This window comes from Ranitomeya variabilis, chromosome 6, assembly GCF_051348905.1.
Source record: "Ranitomeya variabilis isolate aRanVar5 chromosome 6, aRanVar5.hap1, whole genome shotgun sequence".
NCBI classification, from domain to species: Eukaryota; Metazoa; Chordata; class Amphibia; order Anura; family Dendrobatidae; genus Ranitomeya; species Ranitomeya variabilis.
The window spans coordinates 328,980,622-329,007,721 of NC_135237.1; the positions used below are offsets into that span (position 1 = coordinate 328,980,622).

Below are 27,100 nucleotides of genomic sequence, written 5' to 3' on the forward strand. Positions count from 1 at the left end.
CTGCATCAGCTTTGAGGCATCTGGAAACCTTTGGCAACAATAATAATTGATAGGTCAGCCAACTCATCTGAGGCCCTTGTCTTAGGTTCTTGGCAGAACTCAACACCAGAGTCCCATGTCTCGTCATGCTCCTGTAGAAAGGCATCGGCTGTTTTTCTGGATCTAGAACTTGGTTCAACAGAGTAGCAGCTTGCTGGGGTGTAAACTTGACAAATGGTGGGCTCCTCAGACATGAGCATTGGCACTGTTGGCGGTGGCACCTGAGGCGGGAGTAGAGATGGCACCGGGAGTGCAGATGTAGTCCCTTGTGTATGAGGAGCCGGAGGAGGTAACAGTCCTGGAATGAGGGGCTCTATTTGGGCAGCTCCAGTATCATGGTGTGGGCTCCAGGTGACGCAGGCAGTCTTAAAAGCTTTAACAGTCCTGTCCTCATTAATGCGAGTTATTGCTGCACGAAGTTGTTGAGCACTGACGTCTGGATGAATAGGGTCATAAGTAGGGGTCACAGTGTGTATGATCATTCTACACAGGAGATTGCCAGCTTTAGTCACCGCTAAGTCCCCAACAGCTATCTGACCACGTGACTCAACAATGATTTGACTGTCAGCTTGAATAGTCGCCCCTCCCGCTTCCACTATAGCTCTAGCTACACCTCCATTGTGCTCTGACCGAGAATTGGCAGCATTAACAATAGCGTCTGTCTCCATTGTTGTTATGTCACCCTTTCCCACCACTAACAAGGGTCCCTCAGGAAGTTCTTTTTCAAAAATAGGTTGCCAACATTCCCTCCCCTTTGTGCTTCCTGTGCTATTGGTATCCCCCTCCCACATTGAGCCCCCCTTGATACAGTCGCCACCGTCCCATACAGGTGTGCGCTTGGCTGCGAGACAGCCTGTGAGGTACCAGGTATAGGGTTATGTAGGCTGCGTGAGAGTGCTGTTGTGGAAGCATTGGGAGGAGAGGCCGCTGCTTGGAGCATCTCATGTGGGTGTGTGGCTAAATTGGCAGTGGAAGTGACAGTAGAAAGGGTAGGTGCTGGGGACGATCCAGGTGGGAGGACTGCTGGATTCACAACAGGAGTGATAGGGGAAAGGGTTGGTGCCCCATTGGAAACAACTGAGATAGGAAACATGGGTAAAGCCTGTTCACTTCCCGTAGGAATATAGTATTGGCCGTTAGTGGTCATTACTGGGTAACAAGGATTTGGTGATGTGGTGTGTAGCCTTAATCTGAGATGTTCACCACCAGGAGCAGCACATTCGCCATCCACAACATGGCTGCCGTCAGAATTACATATTTACCACCAACAAAATGGCCGCCGTCAGAATTATATTTACCACCAACAAAATGGCCGCCGTCAGAATTATATTTACCACCAACAAAATGGCCGCCGTCAGAATTATATTTACCACCAACAAAATGGCTGCCGTCAATTATATTTACCACCAACAAAATGGACGCTGTCAGAATTATATTTACCACCAACAAAATGGCCGCCGTCAGAATTATATTTACCACCAACAAAATGGCCGCCGTCAGAATTATATTTACCACCAACAAAATGGCCGCCGTCAGAATTATATTTACCACCAACAAAATGGCCGCCGTCAGAATTATATTTACCACCAACAAAATGGCCGCCGTCAGAATTATATTTACCACCAACAAAATGGCCGCCGTCAGAATTATATTTACCACCAATAAAATGGCCGCCGTCAGAATTATTTTTACCACCAACAAAATGGCCGCCGTCAGAATTATTTTTACCACCAACAAAATGGCCGCCGTCAGAATTATTTTTACCACCAACAAAATGGCCGCCGTCAGAATTATATTTACCACCAACAAAATGGCCGCCGTCAGAATTATATTTAGCACATGGCTCTGGGCCACCATTTTGGCTGCTATTACATTTAACACATTTGCCATTAACAAAATGGCCGCTATTACATTTACCACATGGCTCTGGGCCACCATTATACGGTGGTGGCCGCTCACAAGATATATTTTTGTAATACACAACTCAAAACTCTATTCTTTCTATTCCTTTTCTCTTCTACCCAATTTCCAATTTTTATTTTTTTATTTTTTTATTTTTTTTTCTCTATACAGACTTTCAGAGACTCTTTCTCCTGCCCTAGCAGTAGACAACAATCCATTATCTTCTAGGATACCTTTTCTTTCTTTCAAGACAAGCTTCCACTCCAGGGGCTGTAACCATCCCCCCTTCTGGCATTCCACACAATTTCCACTAATGTGCATGAGTCTAACTTGCCATCTGAATTTGGCTTAGTGCCCATACGGCAGAACTGCATTAATTTCTCCATCTTTCTATAGATACACAGTATATATATCTATCTATCAAGATAACAAACACCAAACAAACAATAAGACGGGGGAGATGACTCAAACCTGAGATTCTAAAGGGAACTGAGTCTGCAGTACTCAGTTCCTATTGCTTCTTGTCACGTGGTCCCTGTCTGACTTCCGTGCTCCGTACTTTACAAACCAATTATTCCCTACTTTGTCAAATTGCTCCCTAACTTACCGGTCCCCGTGCAGAGTCAATTACTCGATGTCACGGGGCAAAAAAAGAAAAACTATAAATTTAATTGGCTCAAACTGAGCCAATTTGCTCCAAGTTTCAATGAGCCGCTACACAATTTATTATGCCCGAACTGAGCCAATTGCTCCAAGATTTACCGGGCCCCCCCTAGGCCGAGTCAATTACTCCAGGTCCTAGTCTCTCTTGTACAGAACTGAAAATCTTATCACAGGCGACAACCGTATACTACAGACAAAAATTATTTTATTTTTTTCTACACTTGCTTGCTTATCCTTCTCTAAAAAAACCTGCTTTTCCTGTTTTAACACACATTGCTTAACTTGCTCATCCTGTTCCAAACACAATGCTTCTCCTTCTGTAAACACTTGCTTCTTTTTCTTTCCTAGAAACCTGCTTTGACTGTCCTTACACAATGCTTCTCCTAACTACCAGTCATCTCCCTCTGTAAAAACCTGTTTTTCCTGTTTTATCACTTGCCTCTAGCCCTCTGTAGAGAAAAAAACTTGCATCTTTTAACCTACTAGTCATCTCCCCTCTTCACAACATGTAACAGGCAGTAGGCAACTAAAACATGTGACGGTTCTTGCAATTAAATGACCAGCAGCGGAGAGACCCTTCTGCCGTCTTACAGATACCAAGGAAACCGGACACGGTCAGGCAATCTGCACAGGATACCCCGAAGGACACAGGTAAAGACTACAGATTATAAAAATCAGCAGACTTACCGTGTTCTGTTAAGGAGTTGATCAGTCTCCAGGTTCGGGGTACTCAGTGCATCCAGCCGTTCCACTCGCCGGTTTTCAGGGTTCAGGGCTCTCCTCTGCTGGCCCCAGGTTGGGCGGCCAAATATTAGGGTTGAACAATTAATAAAATGTTCAATTCTCTAGTTGCCTACTCCTGGCCTAATGGATATTGATCATGTGTGGCTCAGCTCCAAGAAGGGAAGTTTATTAGTCAAACACAATGTTATATATATCCTGTAAGGGGGCTCGGTTAGCTCTAAGATGGGAGTGATCGGATGTATTCCATTGGTTAGTGGGTTGGGCATGAGCAAGTCCATGGGCGGATCCATGAGGTCATCAGGGTGGGTTGGTCCGTGAGGTCATCAGGGTGGGCGTCACTGTGGGTGGATCCATGAGGTCATCAGGGTGGGCGTCATCTTGGATACCAGACCACACGGCATGCAGATACAGGAAATGGCGGCCATCTTCAGTGTCTTCATTGTTCATCTTGGATACCAGAGCACACGGCTCTGGTAGAGGAGATGGCAGCCATCTTAAGTGTCTTACTTTGTCTGAGGAAAACTTATGTAAGGTTAAACAATACATGTTATGGGTTGCTTCCCTCAATTACCTTATGTGTTGAGGTTAATTAAGTATTTGATCTTATGGCTCTCCTCAACAGTGCTAGTTTTAATGGTCTTAAAGGGAATCTGTCACTCCTGGGACTTATTACATAGTTACATAGTTATTAAGGTTGAAGGAAGACTTTAAGTCCATCTAGTTCAATGCATAGCCTAACCTAACATGCCCTAACATGTTGATCCAGAGGAAGGCAAAAAAAAAATGTGGCAAAGAGTAAGCTCCAGATTGGGGAAAAAAATTCCTTCCCGACTCCACATACGGCAGTCAGACTAGTTCCCTGGATCAACGCCCTATCAAGGAATCTAGTATATATAACCTGTAACATTATACTTTTCCAGAAAGGCATCCAGTCCCCTCTTAGGCTACTTTCACACTAGCGTTAACTGCAATACGTCGCAAATGCGTCGTTTTGCCGAAAAAAACGCATCCTGCAAAAGTGCTTGCAGGATGCGTTTTTTCAGCATTGACTAACATTAGCGACGCATTTGCGACGCATTGCCACACGTCGCTACCGTCGTGCGACGGTTGCGCCGTGCTGTGGCGGACCGTCGGGACCAAAAAACGTTACATGTAACGTTTTTTGCTCCCAACGGTCCGCTTTTTCCGACCGCGCATGCGCGGCCGGAACTCCGCCCCCACCTCCCCGCACTTCCCCGCACCTCACAATGGGGCAGCGGATGCGCTGGAAAAATGCATCCGCTGCACCCGTTGTGCGGCGGAGACAACGCTAGCGTCCCGGCGCTAGTGTGAAAGAAGCCTTAAATATAAGTAATGAATCACTCATTACAACATCATACGGCAGAGAGTTGCATAGTCTCACTGCTCTTACAGTAAAGAATCTGCATCTGTTTAAAGCTTAAACCTTCTTTCCTCCAGACGTAGAGGATGCCCCCTTGTTCCTGTCTCAGGTCTATGATTAAAAAGATCATCAGAAAGGGCTTTGTACTGTCCCCTCATATATTTATACATTAAAATAAGATCACCCCTTAGCCTTCGTTTTTCCAAACTAAATAGCCCCAAGTGTAATAACCTATCTTGGTATTGCAGACCCCCCAGTCCTCTAATAAGGCTGGTTTCACACTTGCGTTTTGATCTGCAGCGTTTGTAAAAAAAAACGCATGTGGTGAAAAAATGCATGTAAACGCGTGCAAATGCTGCGTTTTTTAGATGCATGCGTTTTTGCATGCAGAAAAAAAAAAGCGGCGTTTTGACGCGTTTACATGCGTTTTTCCTGCGTTTGCGTTTTTGAAAAGCATGCTGAGAAGTGTGTGACAGCTGCCAATCATCAAAATCAACTAGAAAACCCACTATTAATAGAATTAGCTAGGGTTAGGGTTAGGATCCCTAGGGTAAGGTTTAGGGGTAGGGTTAGGTTTAGTGTTAGGGGTAGGGTTAGGGTTTGGATCCCTAGGGTTAGGGGTAGCTTTTTATTAGAAGAATGTCCTGGTCACCAGGTCACTGATAAGCCACCCCCCACCATCAAGGTGATAAAGGGATCCAAACCCTAACCCTAACCCTAGGGATCCAAACCCTAACCCTAACCCTAGGGATCCAAACCCTAACCCTAACCCTAGGGATCCAAACCCTAACCCTAGGGATCCAAACCCTAACACTAGGGATCCATAGGGATTGGCTATTATGTTGACCTGGAGACCAGGACATTCTTCTAATAAAAAGCTTTGTTCAATGTGGACACCCCAAGATATACGGTATTGCTATAGAGTACTAAAAATATAAACTCGGAGAGTATTCACTGTCATATTGTTAGGGTTAGGGTTTGGATCCCTAGGGTTAGGGTCCCTTTATCACCCTGATGGTGGGGGGTGGCTTATCAGGGTGTATTCTTGTTTTTTTCTATAAAAACGCATGCGTTTAAAACGCAAGCAAACGCATGTACGCAAAACGCATGCGTTTCCATAGACATCAATGTATTTTTTGCCGCAAATCAAACGCAAATGAACGCATGCGTTTTTTTGCGGCAAAAAAACGCCTCTGAAAATTACTACATGTTGCATTTCTGCAAAAGAACACATGCAGCAAAAAAACGCATGCGTCGTTAAACGCGGCAAATCGCGTCCCAAAAAAAAGAATGCGTTTTTAATGTTAAACATAGGGAAAAAAAACGCATGCGTTTTTTTCGGTAAAAACACTGCAGATCAAAACGCAAGTTTGAAACCAGCCTAACCTTGGTCGCTCTTCTCTGCACCCGCTCTAGTTCAGCTATGTCTTTCTTATACACCGGAGACCAGAACTGTGCACAGTATTCTAAGTCTGGTCGAACTAGTGACTTGTATAGAGGTAAAATTATGTTCTCCTCATGAGCATCTATGCCTCTTTTAATACATCCCATTATTTTATTTGCCTTTGTAGCAGCTGCCTGACACTGGCCACTGAATATGAGTTTGTCATCCACCCATACACCCAGGTCTTTTTCATTGACCGTTTTGCCCAGAGTTTTAGAATTAAGCCCTTAGTTATACATCTTATTACCGTATATACTCGAGTATAAGCCGAGATTTTCAACCCAAATTTTTGGGCTGAACGTGCCCCTCTCGGCTTATACTCGAGTCATGATCGGTGGTGGGGTCGGCGGGTGAGCACTGTCATATACTTACCTAGTCCCGGCGATCCTGGCGCTCCCCCTGCCTGTCACACTGTCTTCGGTGCCGCAGCCTCTTCCCCTGAGCGGTCACGTGGGACCGCTCATTAGAGAAATGAATAGGCTGCTCCACCTCCCATAGGGGCGGAGCCGCATAATTCATTTCTCTAATCAGCGGTGCCGGTGACCGCTGACAGAGGAAGAGGCTGCGGCACCGAAGACCAGCTGTCCGGGGGAAGGAGCGGGACGCCGGGAGCAGGTAAGTATTACATAGTCACCTGTCCTCGTTCCACACGCCGGGCGTCGCGCCATCTTCCCGGCGTCTCTCCGCTCTGACTGTTCAGGAAGAGGGCGCGATGACGCATATAGTGTGCGCGGCGCCCTCTGCCTGATCAGTCAGTGCGGAGAGACGACGGGAAGATGGCGCCGAGGAGCTGCAAGCAAGACAGGTGAGTATGTTTTATTTTTTTTTTTTTTATTGCAGCAGCAGCAGCTATGGGGCAATAATGGACGGTGCAGAGCACTATATGGCACAGCTATGGGGCAATAATGGTGCAGAGCACTATATGGCACAGCTATGGGGCAATAATGGTGCAGAGCACTATATGGCACAGCTATGGGGCAACGGTGCAGAGCACTATATGGCACAGCTATGGGGCAATAATGGACGGTGCAGAGCACTATATGGCACAGCTATGGGGCAACGGTGCAGAGCACTATATGGCACAGCTATGGGACAATGGTGCAGAGCACTATATGGCACAGCTATGGGGCAACGGTGCAGAGCACTATATGGCACAGCTATGGGGCAACGGTGCAGAGCACTATATGGCACAGCTATGGGGCAACGGTGCAGAGCACTATATGGCACAGATATGGGGCAATGGTGCAGAGCACTATATGGCACAGCTATGGGGCAACGGTGCAGAGCACTATATGGCACAGCTATGGGGCAACGGTGCAGAGCACTATATGGCATAGCTATGGGGCAACGGTGCAGAGCACTATATGGCACAGCTATGGGGCAACGGTGCAGAGCACTATATATATATGGCACAGCTATGGGGCAACGGTGCAGAGCATTGTATATATGGCACAGCTTTATGTGTAGTATCTATGGGGCAATGGTGCAGAGCACTATATGGCACAGCTATGGGGCAACGGTGCAGAGCACTATATGGCACAGCTATGGGGCAACGGTGCAGAGCACTATATGGCACAGCTATGGGGCAACGGTGCAGAGCACTATATGGCACAGCTATGGGGCAACGGTGCAGAGCACTATATGGCACAGCTATGGGGCAACGGTGCAGAGCACTATATGGCACAGCTATGGGGCAACGGTGCAGAGCACTATATGGCACAGCTATGGGGCAACGGTGCAGAGCACTATATGGCACAGCTATGGGGCAACGGTGCAGAGCACTATATGGCACAGCTATGGGGCAACGGTGCAGAGCACTATATGGCACAGCTATGGGGCAACGGTGCAGAGCACTATATGGCACAGCTATGGGGCAACGGTGCAGAGCACTATATGGCACAGCTATGGGGCAACGGTGCAGAGCACTATATGGCACAGCTATGGGGCAACGGTGCAGAGCACTATATATATATGGCACAGCTTTATGTGTAGTATCTATGGGGCAATGGTGCAGAGCATTGTATATATGGCACAGCTTTATGTGGAGCATCTATGGGGCCATAATGAACGGTGCAGAGCATTATATGTGGCACAGCTTTATGTGGAGCATCTATGGGGCCATAATGAACAGTATGGAGCATTATATGTGGCACAGCTTTATGTGGAGCATCTATGGGGCCATAATGAATGGTATGGAGTATCTATTTTTAATTTTGAAATTCACGGTTACCTGCTGCATTTTCCACCCTAGGCTTATACTCGAGTCAATAAGTTTTCCCAGTTTTTTGTGGCAAAATTAGGGGGGTCGGCTTATACTCGGGTCGGCTTATACTCGAGTATATACGGTACTTCTACCCAAGTGCATAACTTTACATTTATCCCCATTAAAGCTCATTTGCAATTTTCAGCCCAAGCTTCTAGTTTACATAAATCATCCTGTAATATAAAATTGTCCTCCTCTGTATTGATTACCCTGCAGAGTTTAGTGTCATCTGCAATTTGACCTATTAATATGGCCTTATAGGTCGGTCATAGAAATGTTACACTTTCTGGGATCTTCTGCGCAGGCACTGGAGAGTCATTGTGACTTCCGGTGTGCGCCACGATAAGATGCTCTCCCCTTTTCCTCCCTGCATAGTCCTATTTAGGAACCACGTGTGCATGGCTATAACTATGCAGGGAGGAAGTGGGGAGAACACCTTATCGGCGTGCGCAGCTGAGGTCACTGGAGTAGAAGTCGCCTGCGCAGAAGATCCCTGACTACATTGCCCATCTGAATGAGATTAGTATTTCTGAGAGGGTGCAGAGTGCAGGCGCGGGATACCGGGGCCGTAACTGATGCTACTGGGAGGAGGTAAGGATTACAATGAGGACAGGGGAGGCAAGGAAAAAATCATTAGCCTAAAGACAGAATATAACATTTTCCGACAAGACCATTAATATGAGTTATACAGGTAGGACTAGTGTAACATTTCTATTACCTGTATGCCCATATTAATAGAGTATATACGTCCTGGTGGTGACAGATTCTTTTTAAGCCAGGAGCGTTGCTTAGAGTATGATGCAATGGAGCCTTAGAGTGTTCCTCACAGGATTTACTGAAGCATCTATGCAAAGAGTATAAAGATCAGCAATAAACAAAAACCCCATATCTCTGCAACTGTAACACAAAAAGCAGGTTATTCGGGAGCAGTGAGAAAAATAAGACAAAACTGTGGACATGTCATCTTTAATATTGTACCATGAGGGACTTTACATGTGACCAGTGGAAGGCCCTCAGGCTTGTACTGTTTTTTGTGTTGTACCAATAATGTCTCCATTGTGCATAGAAAAGATTCTTCACTGTTAGTTTGGACATGCCTAATAGAATAAACTTTAATGGGGATAGTAGTCCTTCAGATACATCATAGTCTCATGTGTGTATCTATCTCATTGGTGAAGCATGTGATCTTGGACATTTTCCAGAGTACATGGACATACACAGGGGGTATTCTGTATGTAAATTACTGCAGTTTTCCAGTGATTAAGTTCCTTACATTTTAAAGATGCTAATATCTTGTGCCATTTCATAGCTGCTTTTTTCCATTCAAGTTAATAGGACTGAGCTGAGTAAACCATGAAGTTGAGGTGACAATCAGTGCCCCAGCAACAAACCATTGATGACCTTTATTAATGTTAGGCCATCATTGCTAAAGGGAGTTTTCTGGATATTTGGCCATCATTATCAAGTTGGGTGGAATCCTATCCCAACACTGTCGTGCATTATTTTATTGGTTACCAGGCTTCGCTGGCTCTGAATATTTTGAACTAGGCATGCCAGGTTGTTGCTCAGTCTTTATCAATCCAGGCGAAACCAATACAAAAATTTATTTGTTAAATGTGGCAAAGTGCCACTCTTTAATCTGCTAATTTGTGGAGGTGCTGGGAATTGGACTCCTACCTTTCTGGTGTTGATAGCCTAACACAAATCTAGGCTATTTGTCTCAATGTCCCTTGTGATGGGGGGGGGGTTATTTTACAAGCAAAGAATACTTATAATTTATAGCATATGCATAGATATATTATGCTCGATAGTAGCTTTCCTTTTTCTCTTTAGATCTCAAAGGGTAGCACAGAAGGACTGAAGCTGAGTTTTTGAACCTAAGAGCATTTTGTATTTGAGAAATGGAAAATGGGGACAGAAGCCCTAAGGGTATGTTTCCACGGGGCGTAATACCAGCGCTTTGGACTCAGCGGATACCCCGCCCCGTCCAAAGCGTTGCCGGCTTTTGTACGCGCGGTGATTCCGCATGTGTTCATTGAACCATGCGGAATCACCGCATCCTATACATTGGACTGTGTAATTTATCTTGTGGAGACTGAGCGTCTCTGCACGATAAATAGACATGCTGTGGTCTAAAAAGACACGCCACATGTGCGTTTACGCAGGTCTGCTGCCTGCGTCTACGCATAGTGTAGACGGGACTCTACAAAATCCCCTACAGTGTGCTTTAACATCTGGACTTTGCGGATTGGACGCTGCGGCTGTACGCAGTGTCCAATCTGCAGCGAATACTGAGGAAATACGCCACGTGGAAACATAGCCTTAGAGTTGCTTCTATTAGACATGTATCCTGTGGGATGTCATAAATGCTTAAAAATGGAAAACCAATTTGAGCTTTATTTACATGGAACCAGTAAAACCCAGTTAAATAACCTGTCGTAGAAGTCCTTTTTCAGTTGTAGAAAATGTTTGTTTTGTTGGCAGGATTGTTGATGCCGACACACCTGATAGAAGTGGCATTGAAGAAAATGGTGAGGTCTCAGAAGAGGAGCAGCCTCAGAGCAAGCACAGTAAACATAAGAAAAAGAAACACAAGCATCGGAGCAAGCACAAAAAGCACAAGCATTCTTCTGAAGAAGACAAGGACAAAAAACACAAGCATAAACATAAGCACAAGAAGCACAAGCGGAAAGAGATTTTAGATCCTGACAAAGATGATAATTCCCCATCAAAGAGGGCAAAACTGGATGACTTTGCTTTATTGGAAGACTTGGAGAAGCAAAGAGCTATGATTAAAGCAGAGCTTGACAATGAATTAATGGAAGGTAGAGTGCAATCTGGCATGGGTTTAATACTGCAGGGTTACAATTCTGGTTCTGAAGAGGAGGGAGAGATTAATGACAAGATTCGAAATGGGAAAAGGGCATCAATGAAATCAAATTTGAAGGGAAAGCAGGATATTGACTCAAAATCTGTTTCAAAGAGAAGGAGTCGCAGTAAGTCCAAGGAAAAGACAAAACATAAGTCGGAAAAGAAAAAAATGAAAGTCAACTCTGAAACCCCAAAAGAAAAGATACCAGGGAGTAAGTCTAAGGAGAAAAGGAAATCTAAAAGTCCTACTAAAAGAAATAGATCCCAAGATCAAGTGAAAAAATCTCCACTCTTGCGCAGACAATCACCAGAGAAAAACAGGAAATCTACATCTCCCTCAGATGATAGAGTAAGGTCAAGAGACCAAAAGAAATCTCCGATAGCGAGTGAGAGCAGAACGAAAGATCGCAGTAGGAAGTCCAAGTCCCCTATACCTAGAAGAAGCAAATCAAAGGAAAGGAGGTCAAAGTCAAAGGAGCGTAAACCAAGGCGATCGGATACAGAGAGGGACAAAAAACCTGCAAAGTCTCCTTCGAAAGATGCCTCTTCAGGAAAAGAAAACCGTTCACCAGGCCGCAGACAAGCACGTAGCCCCAAAGCCAGAAGCCTTACGCCAAAACAGCGTGACAGGGCATCAAGGTACAGCAGATCTCCATTTACACATGATAAAAAGATTAAACAATCCCCTCCTCGAACACAGTCCCCAGTGAGAAGAGCAAAAAGTAAATCTATCGAAAGGAAACGACGGGAACCAGAAAGGAGGCGACCATCTTCTCCTAGGTAACAAACCAACACTGTGTTTTCCCAAGTTTGTATCTGTGTATGCTGTAGAATCAATTTCTAGTGTTCCTAAAAAATTCACACTGATGTACGGCACAAAATCCAAAAATATTGTGATCACATATGTACACTATCCCTCATTTCACATGGACAGCTTTGGTACACCCATTCTCATGATCGCAATAGTTGGACCCCTAATCATCATGCATTCATCACCAATCCTATGGATAATTGAAAAATGTTTGTGGCAACCACAATTAAAGGCAGCCTATTATGTCCCCAAATGCTATTAACCTGCAGATATCAGAAACACATGGGCCACTTGCACATTGAACAAGTCTGTAGGAACCTGTTCACACCACCAGAATACTTGAAGACACAAAAGAGCACAGTGAGGTCAAAAATACTCTGTTGTAAAAAAAAAAAAAAATCACAGTAATCAGCAAGTGCTAGTCAAAAGATGTGGTTGATCTGCATGTTAATAGAGTTCTACAACTGACTGTCCGCAGCAATACAGCTACTGGAAAAAACTTAAAGCCTTCGGCTTTCCGTTATAGAGGCACATCCTTCAGCTACTACTCAATAAACCGTGCGTGGCAGCAGTAAGAATCCCCAGACATATTGACTCGCAGCCGTTTTTGTAGCACATGACTGGAGAGGCGGCTGTCGTTCAGTGTATAAGTGTGCTGTGGCTGTAAGCACACCCTATGTACAGAGCGGTGACTGAAGTTGCGTCAGCAAGCCTCTGTGACTGAAAGCTGCTGGGAGCAATAGTTAATTTCCTCCCCGTAGGCATGCATTCAAAGCGATAGCTGGGGCAGCTTTAGAATGCTATTAATCTGCATATTAACCCCATACTACAGGGTAATGGCATTTGGGAACATGACACGTTCCCTTTAAGGCATACTGAGCATGCATGTTTTGCAGATGGATTCAATACAACAAAGGATCTTACTGGTTCAGATCCAACTCCAATTTAAAGCAAAACAGCCAATTGGATAATCACTAACTTCAGATTTGTACTATGTGGCTGTTTTACATTCTGGATTGTATCCGTCTTTAAATTGTTCAGAGCAAGAGGAAGAGAAGAAGGTCTCACAAGACATGATAGAGCAAAAGAATCTAGCCCCTCACGATGGTCCCCTTCTAGAAGACGTTCAAGTAGGTCTCCTGGACGAAGACGTTCACGTTCACCCCTCAGAAGAAGTAGATCGCCCAGAAGAAGAAGTCGATCTCTTCACAGAAGGTATAAGAGCTTGAATGTGTTTTAAAGTAAATAGCAATGGGTAAGGGATTGTAAACCACTAAGGGTAATTAGTGATATAGCAAAATGCGGTCACAGCGTGATGCTGCACTGCACCACTCAGTGGTCGTAGCGGTCTCCATTGTGGTGGGATTTGCCCCCACCTTTGTGGATTAAAAGTCCCCTGAAGAATTTTATAAAGGAAACGCATCCGGAGCAGCGCACACTTTGATCTCTTGCATCACCAGTCCTCACTTGATGGGTTAGCCGTGGCAGTCCGGTACATCTAACCAAGAGAGTGTTCCTTTTTGTCCATGTGATGTTCAGTCTCACAAAGTGAATGGGGATATTTATGACCTTTAGGTCAGTGTATATGTCAATATCTGTGGTTACTTTTTATTACCAGCAACAAGCATATGATACATGACTATCTGACATTTCCTTCAAGGTCTATTATGATCATATTTTTACATTTTGTCGCTCGTTTCATACTGCCAGGATCCACAGTCATATATGTTGGTCATATATGATAGTGACATTCTTTATCTTGTTATTTATTTATGATTAGGTTTTGCTTTGCAGTGTTGCACTTTGGTTTTATTTGTATCATTAAAAGCTAAGTTTTATATGATCACGTTTTGCTATATCGCTACTTGAATGTGTTTTTTAGACTACTATTAATAATTTATTTCAATATCATTTATAAACATGTATGTTGTAATAAAAATATACATCATATAACCCTGCAATTACGTACAACCTAGAGTCTAGGAGCAAATGAAATAAATGTGACGAGTCTTACTCCAATTTTGGGCATTTGGTTAGGTGAGACAGTGTGAAATGTTCCATCAAATGTTAGTTATATAAAGGCACCTGTGTGCCAATACATTTCCATTCTGATTCCATTAAATCTCACATAAACGGGAATGCCACCTTTTCTGATTCTAACCAAAAAATGTTTGTGAGTATAATGCATATCACCTATTGTTTTTCTGTGCACAGAGATAGAAACCGAAGAAGTAGATCACGTATTAGGAGGAGATCACATTCCCGAGGAGGACGAAGCCGCCGAAGGAGAAGCAGAAGCAAAGATAAAGAAGATAAATTCAAAGGAAGCCTTTCTGAAGGAATGAAGGTGGAACAGGAATCTTCAGATGAAAAGTATGACATGACATTTCTGAACTATTTCATTAATGATCTCAATAATTCTTCGGTCTGTTAGTATTAACCATTGATATTCAATTGCAGGGGATGTTCCAAGATTGAAACTTTGTGGTATTAGTTGAAACTGTAGTCGGTTAACTCTGTAAGTCCAATTGACTTTCAGTAACTAAGCCGCGTGTTGCTGTGTTCACAAGCCCATGATACATGCCAGTTAATTACTTTTAAGAGTGCAAGTTAAAGTACTGTATATACTCGAGTATAAGCCGACCCCCCCCTAATTTTGCCACATAAAACTGGTAAAACTTATTGACTCGAATATAAGCATAGGGTGGGAAATGCAGCAGCTACTGATAAATTTCAAAAATAAAAATAGATACCAATAAAAGTAAAATTAATTGAGACATTAGTAGGTTAAATGTTTTTGAATACCCATATTGAATCAGGAGCCCCATATAATGCAGATACAGTTCATGATGGGCCCCATTTTTATTACCGTATATACTCGAGTATAAGCCGACCCGAGTATAAGCCGACCCCCCTAATTTTGCCACAAAAAACCTAGGGTGGAAAATGCAGCAGCTACCGGTGAATTTCAAAAATAAAAATAGATGCTCCATACTGTTCATTATGGCCCCATAGCTGTGCCATATAGTGCTCCGCACCGTCCATTATTGCCCCATAGCTGTGCCATACAGTGCTCTGCACCATTATTGCCCCATAGCTGTGCCATATAGTGCTCTGCACCGTCCATTATTGCCCCATAGCTGTGCCATACAGTGCTCTGCACCATTATTGCCCCATAGCTGTGCCATACAGTGCTCTGCACCATTATTGCCCCATAGCTGTGCCATACAGTGCTCTGCACCATTATTGCCCCATAGCTGTGCCATATAGTGCTCTGCCCCATAGCTGTGCTGCTGCTGCAATAAAAATAATAAAACACATACTCACCTCTCTTGCAGCTCCTCGGCGCCATCTTCCCGGCGTCTCCCTGCACTGACTGATCAGGCAGAGGGCGGCGCGCACACTATATGCGTCATCGCGCCCTCTGACCTGCACAGTCAGTGAGGAGAGAGAGAGACGCCGGGAAGATGGAGACAGCGCCCGGCGTGTGGAACGCGGACAGGTGAATATGCGATACTTACCTGCTCCCGGCGTGCCGCTCCTTCCCCCGGACAGCTGGTCTTCGGTGCCGCAGCCTCTTCCTCTATCAGCGGTCACCGGCACCGCTTCATTAGAGAAATGAATAGGCGGCTCCGCCCCTATGGGAGGTGGAGCAGCCTATTCATTTCTCTAATGAGCGGTCCCACGTGACCGCTCAGGGGAAGAGGCTGCTGCACCCGGAGACCGTGGGACGGGCAGGGGGAGCGACAGGAGCGCCGGGACTAGGTGAGTATGCATCAGCGCCCTCTCCCCCTCACCCGCCGACCCCACCGCCGACCGTGACTCGAGTATAAGCCGAGGGGGCACTTTCAGCCCAAAAATTTGGGCTGAAAATCTCGGCTTATACTCGAGTATATACGGTATTTATTTATATAGCACCATTGATTTCATAGTGCTGTACATGAGAAGGGGTTACATACAAATTACAGATATCGCTTACAGTTAGCAAACCAACAATTACAGACTGATACAGAGGGACGAGGACCCTGCCCTTGTGGGCTTACATTCTACAGGATGGTGGGGAAGGAGATAGTAGGTAGTGGTGAGGAGGCAGCGGGGTCAGTCCAGGTGGTAGGCTTTCCTGAAGAGGTGGGTTTTCAGGTTCCGTCTGAAGGATCCGAATGTGCTTGATAGATGCTACATACAAAATACGCCCCATATAATGCTCCATACAAAATATGCGCCATATAATGCTCCATAAAGTTCTTGATGGGCCCCATAAGATGCTCCATACAAAAAATATGCCCCATATAATGCTGCACAAAGGTTAATGATGGCCCCATAAGATGCTCCATATTAAAATATGCCCCATTTAATGCTGCATAAAAGGATAATGATGGCCCCATAAGATGCGCCATAGAAAAATATGCCCCATATAGGTTGATGGCCCCATAAGATGCTCCATAGAATAATATGCCCCACATGCTGCTGCTGCGATAAAAAAAAAAAAGACATTCTCACCTCTTGTTGCTGGGGGAGAGGTGCCGGTGTCCTGAGCAGGCGGGGACACCGGTGCGCTATGGGGACCAGGTGCCGGAGTCGCCTCTATCTCAGGCCCCCGACACTTGCGATATTTACCTGTCCCCGTTCCACCGCCGCGCACCGCTGTCTTCTGGGTCTTTGCAGTGACTGTTCAGGCAGAGGGCGCACTAAACACGTCATCGCGCCCTCTGACCTGAACGTCACAGTCTGAGGACGCGGAAGACGGAGCGGAGTGCAGCGGTGGAACGGAGACAGGTGAATATCACATGGGTCACCCTCCCCCTTCAGACTCGCCCCATCCTGGCGCGGTCTCTGCTTCTCAGATGGTCTCTGGCGCCTGCAGCTGTTCCTGAGTTCAGCGGTCACATGGTACCCATAATGTGGTGGTGTACCATCTTAAGTGTCAGGTCCGAGCATTCCTACATGAACAGTTTCCTGGAAAGTGGATTGGTCGTCTTGGGCTAGTTGAATGGCCACCAAGGTCTCCCGATCTGACCCCTTTAGACTTTTATCTTTGGGGTCACCTGAAGGCAATTGTCTATGCTGTGAAGATACGAGATGTGCAGCATCTGAAACAACCGATACTGGAAGCCTGTGCTAGCATTTCTTCTGCGGTGTTGCTATCATTGTGTCGAGAGTGGGAGAAGAGGGTTGCATTGACAATCCAACACAATGGGCAGCACTTTGAGCACATTTTATAAGTGGTCATAAACTTGTAAATAACTCATGAAAGATTAAAGATACATTAAAACCAAGCACACCATTGTTTTTCTTTTGAAATTCTCAATTAGTTTGATGTGTCACATGACCCTCTGCCCATTGGAAAAAAATAAAGTTGGATCCAAAATGGCCGACTTCAAAATGACCGCCATGGTCACCACCCATCTTGAAAAGTTTTCCCCCTCCCATGTACTAATGTGCCACAAATAGGAAGTTGATATATTGATGGAAAAGTTAAAAAAAGTTATGGCTCTTGGAATAAAGGGAGGAAAAAATGGATTAAGTTTTATTATAAGGATGAAGCTCTATAGAATTAGTAATATAACTGTTTTTTGGTGGCGGAGCATGTGCAGTATATCTTTTTATCCTTCTGCTATGCTCAGCAGTAAAAGTATAATCCTTTTTCCTGTCCAGCTTTCTACTAGATTAGTAAAAAACCAGATAGTGTATGCAACCCGGATGGAGGAATCGGATTTACTGTGACAGAATTTTTTTCATAATTATATGTTTTTGGCACAACCCTTTTAATTCAACTGTAAGTTTACTATTAAATTAGGGTTGTACTTTCTTTGTAGCCTTGAAGATTTTGATGTTGAAGAAGAAGATGAAGAGGCTCTTATTGAGCAAAGACGACAGCAGAGACTAGCTATTGTAGAAGTAAGTGTGAGTGTGAATACAAATGTCACACATTATTTAGCTTTCCTTAACCCCATCCTGGCATATTGCATACTGTTACATCATATGTTGAATCCCTTTCTTGATGCAAGCTCAGGAGCTGAGCTCGCGTCATGCCCAGCAGACACTGGCTCTTAACAGCGGGTGGAGCGAAGCTTAAATGAACTTCCTAAATGCCGCTGTCAATCTGACAGCAGCATGTAATCCACACAGACCCTGGAATGCGCCATTCCACGCACCCATCGCCTTAAACACTATTGTGCCTGCCATGACTGTACTGCTGTGAAGATCATCCTGTTGCTGATGTTAATGGGAGACTGATTTTCACAATATACTATAATATTATGCTACTACAGTACATAAAAAAAAAAAAAAACAAAGACCACAAAGAGTTTTCAGGTACACTTCCAAAATATGTGAATAAAGAAAAGGAAAGCTGTTTTGAACAGCTGACATGTGCCCGCAATAGCCGCAGGTGGAATCGCGATCCGTCCGCGCCTATTAATCTAGTTAAATGCCGCTGTCAAACTCTTTAACAAGCGCTTCCGGCCATCTGGCCGGAAATGCGCTCATCGGTGACCCCCGTCATGTGATTGGGGGTCATCAGCATGACAACCAGAGGTCTCCTGCTGACCTCTGTGGTGGTTGATGCCGGATTGCTGTGAGTGCCACCCTGTGTTCGGCGCTCATAGCAACCAAGTAATTCTGCTACATAGGGGCTCTATGTAGCAGAGCCAATCGAGTTGTGCCAGCTTCTAGCCATCCATGGAGGCTATTGAAGCATGGCAAAAGCAAAAAAAAAATGTTTTTAAAAATATGAAAGAAATAAAAATAAAGTTCAAATCGCCCCCCTTTCGCACCATTCAAAATAAAACAATAAATAAAATAATTAAACCTACACATATTTGTTATCGCTGAGTTCAGAATCGGCCGATCAATAAAAAAAGGATTAACCTGATCGTATCGTATCTGCACCAATATGGTATAATTAAAAACGCCAGCTCGGCACACAAAAAATAAGCCCTCACCTGACCCCAGATCACGCTACGGGTATCGGAAAACTGCACAATTTATTATTTTTTTTTAAAGCAAAATTTGGGTTTTTTTTTTCACCAGTTAGATAAAAAAGAACCTAGACATGTTTGTTGTCTATGAACTCGTAATAACCTGGAGAATCATAATGGCAGGTCAGTTTTCTTAGCACTTAGTGAACCAAGCAAAAAAGTCAAACAAAAGTTTGGGATTGCGCTTTTTTTGCAATTTCACCGCACTTGGAATTTTTTTCCCGTTCTCTAGTACACGACATGGTAAAAACAATGGTGCCGTTCAAAAGTACAACTCGTCCCGCAAAAAATAAGCCCTCAGATGGCCATATTGACAGAAAAGTATAAAAGTTATGGCTCTGGGAGGTAGGGGAGCGAAAAATGAAAAAGCAAAGCTGAAAAAAGCTTTGGGGCTAAGGGGTTAAATAGCGAGATTGCAAGCAAGTCTGCTTTCATTGACCTTCTGTGATGCTATTGCCAATGCTCAGAGGCTGAGCTTCATAGGAAAACAGCAATTGCGCGATATGCAGGGGGCTGCGGAATGCCACAATGGACCTTTTCAGGCCCCAGACTGCCGTGGTAACCCATCTGCAATCGCATCACAGTTGACCGATTGGAGCGTGTGTGCTCACACACGGCCATGATGTCATTTAAATGTCATTTATAACAGCAGCAGTATATAGTATAAGCAATCGAGCTTGATCGATGGTTAAAGTCGCCTAAGGGGACTAAAATAAAGTAAAACTTAACGAAAAAATTAATGTTAAAAAAAAAAAATACGCTTATTTGGTATTGTGTGTGAAAAAGTATTGAGTGTATGGGAAACGTCAAACAAAGGAAAACGCAAGATTTGTCGTTTTCTGCTAAATGGATGGAAGAATAAGTTACAGGTCTTGGAAAATGGTGACACACACCTTTTTTTCCTACGAAGTTTTGAACCTTTTTTTTTTTTTTTTAGCCAATTAGTCGTTTAGCCAATTTAGCCGTTAGTGTCAGACAATTTTGTACTTAATGACCAAGCAAATTTTTTCAATTCTGACCACTGTCACTTTATGAAGTTATAGCTCTGCAACGCTTCAATGGAACCCACGGATTCTGAGATTGCTTTTTCGTGACATATTGTACTTCATGTTAATGGTAAAATTTCTTCGATATGACTTGCGTTTATTTATGAAAAAAAAAACACGGAAACTTGGCAAAAATTTTGCAATTTTCTCAATTTTAATTTTTGTGCCCTTTTACATGAGCACATTTTTGGAAACTTTAAATTTTTTGGTTAGGAAATTTATAAGGGTTAAAAGTTGACCAGCGATTTCTCATTTTTACAACAAAATTTACAAAACCATTTTTTTAGGGACCACCTCACATTTGAAGTGCGTTTGGGGGGTCAATATGACAGAAAATACCCGAAATGGACACCATTCTAAAAACTGCACCCCTCAAGGTGCTCAAAACCACATTCAAGAAGTTTATTAACCCTTCAGGCGCTTCACTAGAACTAAAGCAATGTGAAAGGAAAAAATGAACATTTTACTTTTTTCACAAAAAAATTTACTTTGGAACCAAACTTTTTTATTTTTGCAAGGGTATCAGGAGAAAGTGGACCACAAACTATGTTGTGCAGTTTCTCCTGAGTACACCGATACCTGTATGTGGGGGAAAGCCACTGTTTGAACACATGGCAGGGCTCCGAAGGGAGGGAGCATCGTTTGACTTTTTGAACAGAAAATTGGCTGGAATCAATGGTGGCGCCATGTCGCGTTTGGAGACCCCAGATGTACCTAATCAGTGGAAACCCCCCAATTCTAACTCCAACCCTAACACAGCCTTACCCCTGACCATAATCCCAACCCTAACCACACTGCAACCATAGCCCCAAAACCACAACCGTAGCCCCAACACTAAGGGTACTGTCACACAGTGCAATTTTGATCGCTACGACGGCACGATCCGTGACGTCGCAGCGATCGTATGATTATCGCTCCAGCGTCGTAGACTGCGGTCACACGTTGCAATCACGGCGCTGGAGCGATGCCGAAGTCCCCGGGTAACCAGGGTAAACATCGGGTAACTAAGCGCAGGGCCGCGCTTGGTAACCCGATGTTTACCGTGGTTACCAGCGTAAACGTAAAAAAAACAAACAGTACATACTCACATTCCGGTGTCTGTCCCCCGGCGTCTCAGCTTCTCTGCACTGTGTAAGCACCATAGCCGGAAAGCACAGCGGCCGGAAAGCAGAGCGTCACCGCTGTGCTCGCTTTCTGGCTGGCCGGCGCTCACAGTGCAGAGAAGCTGAGACGCCGGAGGACAGACACCGGAATGTGAGTATGTACTGTTTGTTTTTTTTACGTTTACGCTGGTAACCAGGGTAAACATCGGGTTACTAAGCGCGGCCCTGCGCTTAGTTACCCGATGTTTACCCTGGTTACAAGCGAACACATCGCTGGATCGCTGTCACACACAACGATCCAGCGATGTCAGCGGGTGATCAAGCGACGAAAGAAAGTTCCAAACGATCTGCTACGACGTACGATTCTCAGCAGGGTCCCTGATCGCTGCTGCGTGTCAGACACTGCGATATCGTAACGATATCGCTAGAACGTCACGAATCGTACCGTCGTAGCGATCAAAATAGCACTGTGTGACAGTACCCTAACTCTAATGTAAAAATGGAAAAAAATACGTTTACTCTGTCGCCTTATTGGGGGACACAGGACCATGGGTGTTATGCTGCTGTCCACTAGGAGGCGACACTATGCATAATCTGAAAAAGATTAACTGTGGCTCCTCCTCTGCAGCATACACCCCTGGACGGCGTCAGCCTTCTCCAGTTTTTGCTTAGTGTCGCATAGGAGGCACACCTAAGATATTTTACTCCGTTTTTTTCAGACGGTTTACAGATGAAGAAAAGTGGGTCTCCTGTGAGACTCCCGGCATGGCTCCTTCCTCGGCCCCCTATTACGGGGTGCCCGGTTGAAGTAGAGATGGCTATTCCCCATGCCGCTCCTTCCCCAGTCTCTCGGGTGCTGGTTCGAAGTCGAGACTCCCCCTCCTTCCCCAATTCCTTTTGGTTTCTGGGTTGAGGTCGAGGCAAGGATAAAGCCCCCTGAAGGTGACAACAGCACCCTCCCTAATCCCCCTCTGGGGGCATTAGGTTGAGACACCTCAGGTAGGGCCTGTACAGGGAGCATTCTACAGCTCCCAGCAATGGGCCAGCACACTGCGCCTGCATCCAGGGACCCCAGCCCAGATGCGGGCTCCTGTCGGGGCCGGGGGGAGTGCAGACAGGCATGGCACATACAGACACAGGGCTCCCTGCCTCAGGGGGACCCCCCTTCCGCTTACAGCCCCACCGCTATCCTGCCTTTAAATCTGGGGGGGTCCGGTTCAGATCCGACCCCCCCCCCCCCCGCGCCGGCCTGGAGCCTTTCTGGGCATCAGGCATCTAATTTAGTCCCCGGCTTCGGCCTAGCTGTAGCCGCCGCCTCCTCTCCGCCCCCCCGGATGACAAATATGACACTCTACAGTGTCATAAAGGTGGTGGATCGAGACAGAAAGGGTGTGTTTTTACACAGCTTTGCCGCCTTTTTCTCAGCTCTTCGTCCCCTTCTCCCCCTGCCTCTTCTCCTCGGCGGCCATTTCTACTGCAGCAAGGATTAACCCTGCATCTCCCGGTCAGCAGGACCAGGCCAGCCAGTCTCCGGGGGGCACAAGACTGTGGATCTTCGGCGCTGGACCTAGGGACGTACTGGTGGGGTAACATCACAGCTGGGTTGTTTTACTCAGGCTGTGAATCCATATTACCTATAAGGCTCCCCTATAGGTTTCTCTACCCCTGTAAGGTCCTCTGCAGCCAGCCCTTCTGCACTCTGTGCACTATGCCGGCCTCAAGGTCCAAGAGAACCAGGCAGGACTGCTATTATGCATTCTGTACAGCCTGCAGGACCACTCTCCCCAGTGGCAGCACGTAACGCGCTGCCAGGACTGCATCCAGACTACTGCTTCAGAGCCCCAAGAAGCCCCTGCCAATGCCTCGGTGTCTAATGCCACCCCGGGATGGGTCACTCAGAGGTCGCAATCTATGACACAGTCTATAGATAACCAAACCTCCACATTGCTTCGGGCTCTGCAGAGTCATGCCTCGGCTATGACCGCTACCCAGCAAAGGGAGAGCTTGACTCAGGAACAGAACGACCTGGCACATCCACGTCTAGGTCAGGACGCAAGCGGACCCGTAGGTCAAGTCCATCTGCGTCATCCCATAGCACACGGTCATCCCCTTCTAGGGAGAGGCACCGTAGTTCCAAGTCATCTAGACCGTCCCCTTCCAGGGGCAGACAATGCAGATCTCCGCAGTCCCCGACCAGAGAAGGCCTCCTCCCCAGATCACCCAGCAGGGGACGCCTCAGTGATACACAGGATTCGGAAGGCATCTGCGACTCCGACTCAGACAGGGAAACGGAGGGGTCCCTGATCTGAATCCCCCCTAGCAATACAGCGCTAGTCAAGGACATAATCTCTTTCATCCATCGGGTGCTGGACATTTCTAATCTGCCACCAGAGGATTTCCTTTGAAGGACCTCTGAAGCCGCCTAAGGTTTTTTCTAACCACCCAGAGTTTAAAGCGATTCTTATAGAGCAGCTCTCACAGCCTGAGAAAAAATTCGCTAATCACAAATATCTGGAGGCAAGGTACCCTTTCCCACAGAAGGACACCAAGGAATGGACAGATCCACCCGAAGTGGACCCCCCAGTCTCTAGACTAGCAGCACAGACTCTCCTTTCACTGCCAGATAGCTCAACCCTCAGGTACGCAGCAGACCAGCAGTTAGAACGCATGCCTTGTTCAATTTTCGAGGCGGCAGGGGCCTCCCTGGCTCCCGCGTTCGCTTCAGTTTGGGCTGCCAAGGCCATACTGGCTTGGGCCAAACATTTACAAGCTGGCCTCCAAGCATCTGCTCCTGAGCTGTCGGACCAAGCGGTTCAAATAGCAGTTGTAGCAGATTACATGCTTCATGCAGCTCTGGATTCAGCAAGGGGCGTAGCGGGAATAGCATCAAACGCCATCACGATTCGGCATATCCTCTGGCTGCAGAATGGAAAGCGGATGCAGCCTCAAAGAAGTCCCTCACGCACCTCCCATATCTCAGTGGGTGACTTTTCGGTGAAAAGTTGGACACGATATCCAACGCCACCAGGGGGGAAGAGTACCTCTCTCCCTCAACTGAAACCTATACGCACTTACAAGAAGTGTAACAAAACCGATTCCGATCCTTTCGGAATTCCTCGGGTTGGTCCGTCTCGCGTCCAGCACAAAATCGTAACCATTCCCCACACAGGGACAACTCATGGTCGACGCAAAGGTCGGACAAGACCTGGCAGTTAAAAGCAGGCCAGTCAAAGCCCAAAGGAGGTAAACCTCAGATTTTTTTCCTCCTCATGACTCACGAACCCCGGAAGACATCCCACCCGTAGGTGGCCGACTTTGCTCTCCCAGCAAGTCTGGATGCCTACTACAGAAGACAGGTGGGTCAGGGAACTGGTGTCTTCCGGATACAAAATAGAGTTCAACCTCCAACCCACCGAACCGAGTCTTCCTCTCTGTTCTCCCAAAACCGCCAGCCAAGGCTCGTGCCTTCCACCAAGCGGTTCCTTCGCTTCTTCAAGCAGGAGTCATAGTACCGGTTCCCACGGCCGGGCGCTTCCGAGGGTTCTACTCCAATCTATTCGTAGTCCCCAAGAAAGGAGGCAGCGTACGGCCCATACTGGACCTAAAACAACTCAACAAATATGTACGGGTTCGTCACTTCCGCTGGAGTCCCCTTCGGTCCATCATTGCATCCATGGAGAAGGGAGAATATCTCGCCTTCATAGAAATACAAGACGCATACCTGCATATACCGATTGCACCTGCTCCTCAGAGTTTTCTCAGGTTCGCAATCGACCAGGACCACTACCAGTTTGTGGCTCTTCCGTTCGGACTCGCCATGGCTCCCAGAGTGTTTACCAAGGTCATGGCAGCCACCATGGACGTCCTGCACTCCAGAGGCATAGTAGTCGTTCCATACCTGGACGATCTACTCATCAAGGCTCCTACCTTCAAGGACTGCGAGCTCAGCGTCTCAATCACAATCGACACTGAGTCGCATGGGCTGGTTAGTCAACCTACAAAGGTCATCACCAACCCTGAGTCCGTCTCTGACCTTCCTGGGAATGCTATACAACACCTCCAGGGGTCTAGTGCTCTTTCCCAAGGACAAGGCACTGGCTCTCCCCCTAGGAGTTCGCATCCTCCTCCGCAAACCCCCTCGATCTCTCCGGTTTACCATGAGTCCTCGGCAGGATGGGGGCAGCAATAGAAGGGGTCCCAGTTTGGCCCAGTTTCACCTCAGGCCTCTCCCAACTAGCCATTCTCAAGTCCTGGGACAGGAATCCCTTTCTCTCTCGACAGGGAGTTCCGGCTAACGTCGTCAACCAAGAGGTCCCTGCACTGGTGGCTCAAGCCAACCTCGCTAGGAAAGGGGAAATCCTTTCTCACAGGTCAGTGGAAGGTTCTGACCACCGATGCGATCCTGACGGGTTGGGGTGCAGTGCACCTACACCACAGGGCACAGGGCAAGTGGTCCCCAGTGGAAGCGACCATGGATCCTGGAAATTTGTGCCATCCTCCTGGCATTGAGGGCCTTCCATCACTTACTGGCAGCCTCTCACATCAGAATACAATCGGACAATGCCACCACTGTGGCATATGTGAATCATCAAGGGGGGACCCGCAGTAACCAGGCGATGCGAGAAGTGTCACACATCCTCCACTGGGTGGAGGACACAGGCTCGGTTCTCTCAGCGGTCCATATTCCGGGTGTGGACAACTGGGAAGCAGACGACAAGGAATAGATTCGAGAGAGTGGTGTCTCCATCCCGAAATTTTTCGTCAGATCGGCCATCGCTGGGGGACCCCAGATGTGGACCTAATGGCATCCCACTTCAATGCCAAGGTCTCTAACTTCATGGCCAGAACACACGATCTGCGGTCGCTCGGAGCAGACGCTCTGGTTCAGGACTGGACCCAGTTCCAGCCTTTGTACTTTTTTCCACCTCTCCCCCGTTATCCAGAGTGGTGAGGAAGATCAAGCAAGATGGAGTTCCAACCATCTTAATTGCACCGGTCTGGCCCAGACGTACATGGTACGCCGACGTCGTACAACTTTCAGCAGACGCCCCCTGGCGCCTCCCCGACCGCCCGGATCTTCTATCACAAGGCCCGTTCTACCACCAGAACTCCGGGGCTCTCAATTTGACCGCATGTCCCTTGAAACCTGGGTTCTAACCAAGGCAGGGCTCTCGATGGACGTCATTAGGACCATAATCAGGGCACGGAAGCCAGCCTCTGCCAAGATCTATGACCGTACCTGGAAAGTTCTCTTTACCTGGTGCGAATCCCGCGGCCAGACCCCATATCCCTTCTTCCCTCTACCTGGTTTTTTCTCCAATCGGGTCTGGAGGCCAGGCTGTCCCTGGGCTTGCCTAAGAGCCAGGTGTCAGCCCTCTCAGTGCTTTATTTTTTTCAAAGGCGCATTGCTACCAAGCTGCGAGTAAGGACTTTTCTTCAGGGGGTTTCCCGATTTGGTTCCCCCCTACAGACGACCACTAGAAACGTGGGACCTCAACCTGGTCCTGACAGCATTGCAGGAACCACCCTTCGAACCCCTTAATTAGGTCCCGCTCCGCCTTCTCTCCCAGAAGGTGTTTTTTTCCTGGTGGCAATCACCTCGCTACGCAGGGTGTCTGAACTGACAGCACTCTCCTGCAGACGGCCCTTCCTGGTTTTTTTCACCAGAACAAGGTAGATCTCCGTACGGTCCCATCCTTCCTTCCGAAGGTTGTGTCCAACTTCCACCTCAATGAGGAAATTTCTCTGCCTTCCCTTTGTCCGGTTCCGGTTCATAGAGTGTAGAAGGCTCTGCATGCGCTTGACCTTGTCAGGGCATTGCGTATATATGTGTCTAGGACTGCGTCCTTCCGG

The 27,100-nt window shown here is 46.5% G+C and overlaps 1 protein-coding gene across 4 annotated transcripts in view; it reads left to right on the forward strand.

The window, feature by feature from the left end:
- Positions 1-27,100, forward strand: part of PRP4K (pre-mRNA processing factor kinase PRP4K) — a 163,828-nt gene that overhangs the window by 44,818 nt on the left and 91,910 nt on the right. For all 4 annotated transcript variants that reach the window (XR_013216943.1, XR_013216944.1, XR_013216942.1 and 1 more), the window contains exons 2-5: positions 10,921-12,087; positions 13,160-13,333; positions 14,333-14,491; positions 17,935-18,016. Coding sequence is in view for 1 of the 4 variants with exons in the window: in XM_077269807.1 (XP_077125922.1) it covers positions 10,921-12,087; positions 13,160-13,333; positions 14,333-14,491; positions 17,935-18,016 (1,582 nt within the window). In the remaining 3 variants the exon portion in view is untranslated. The remainder of the gene's footprint in view (positions 1-10,920; positions 12,088-13,159; positions 13,334-14,332; positions 14,492-17,934; positions 18,017-27,100) is intronic.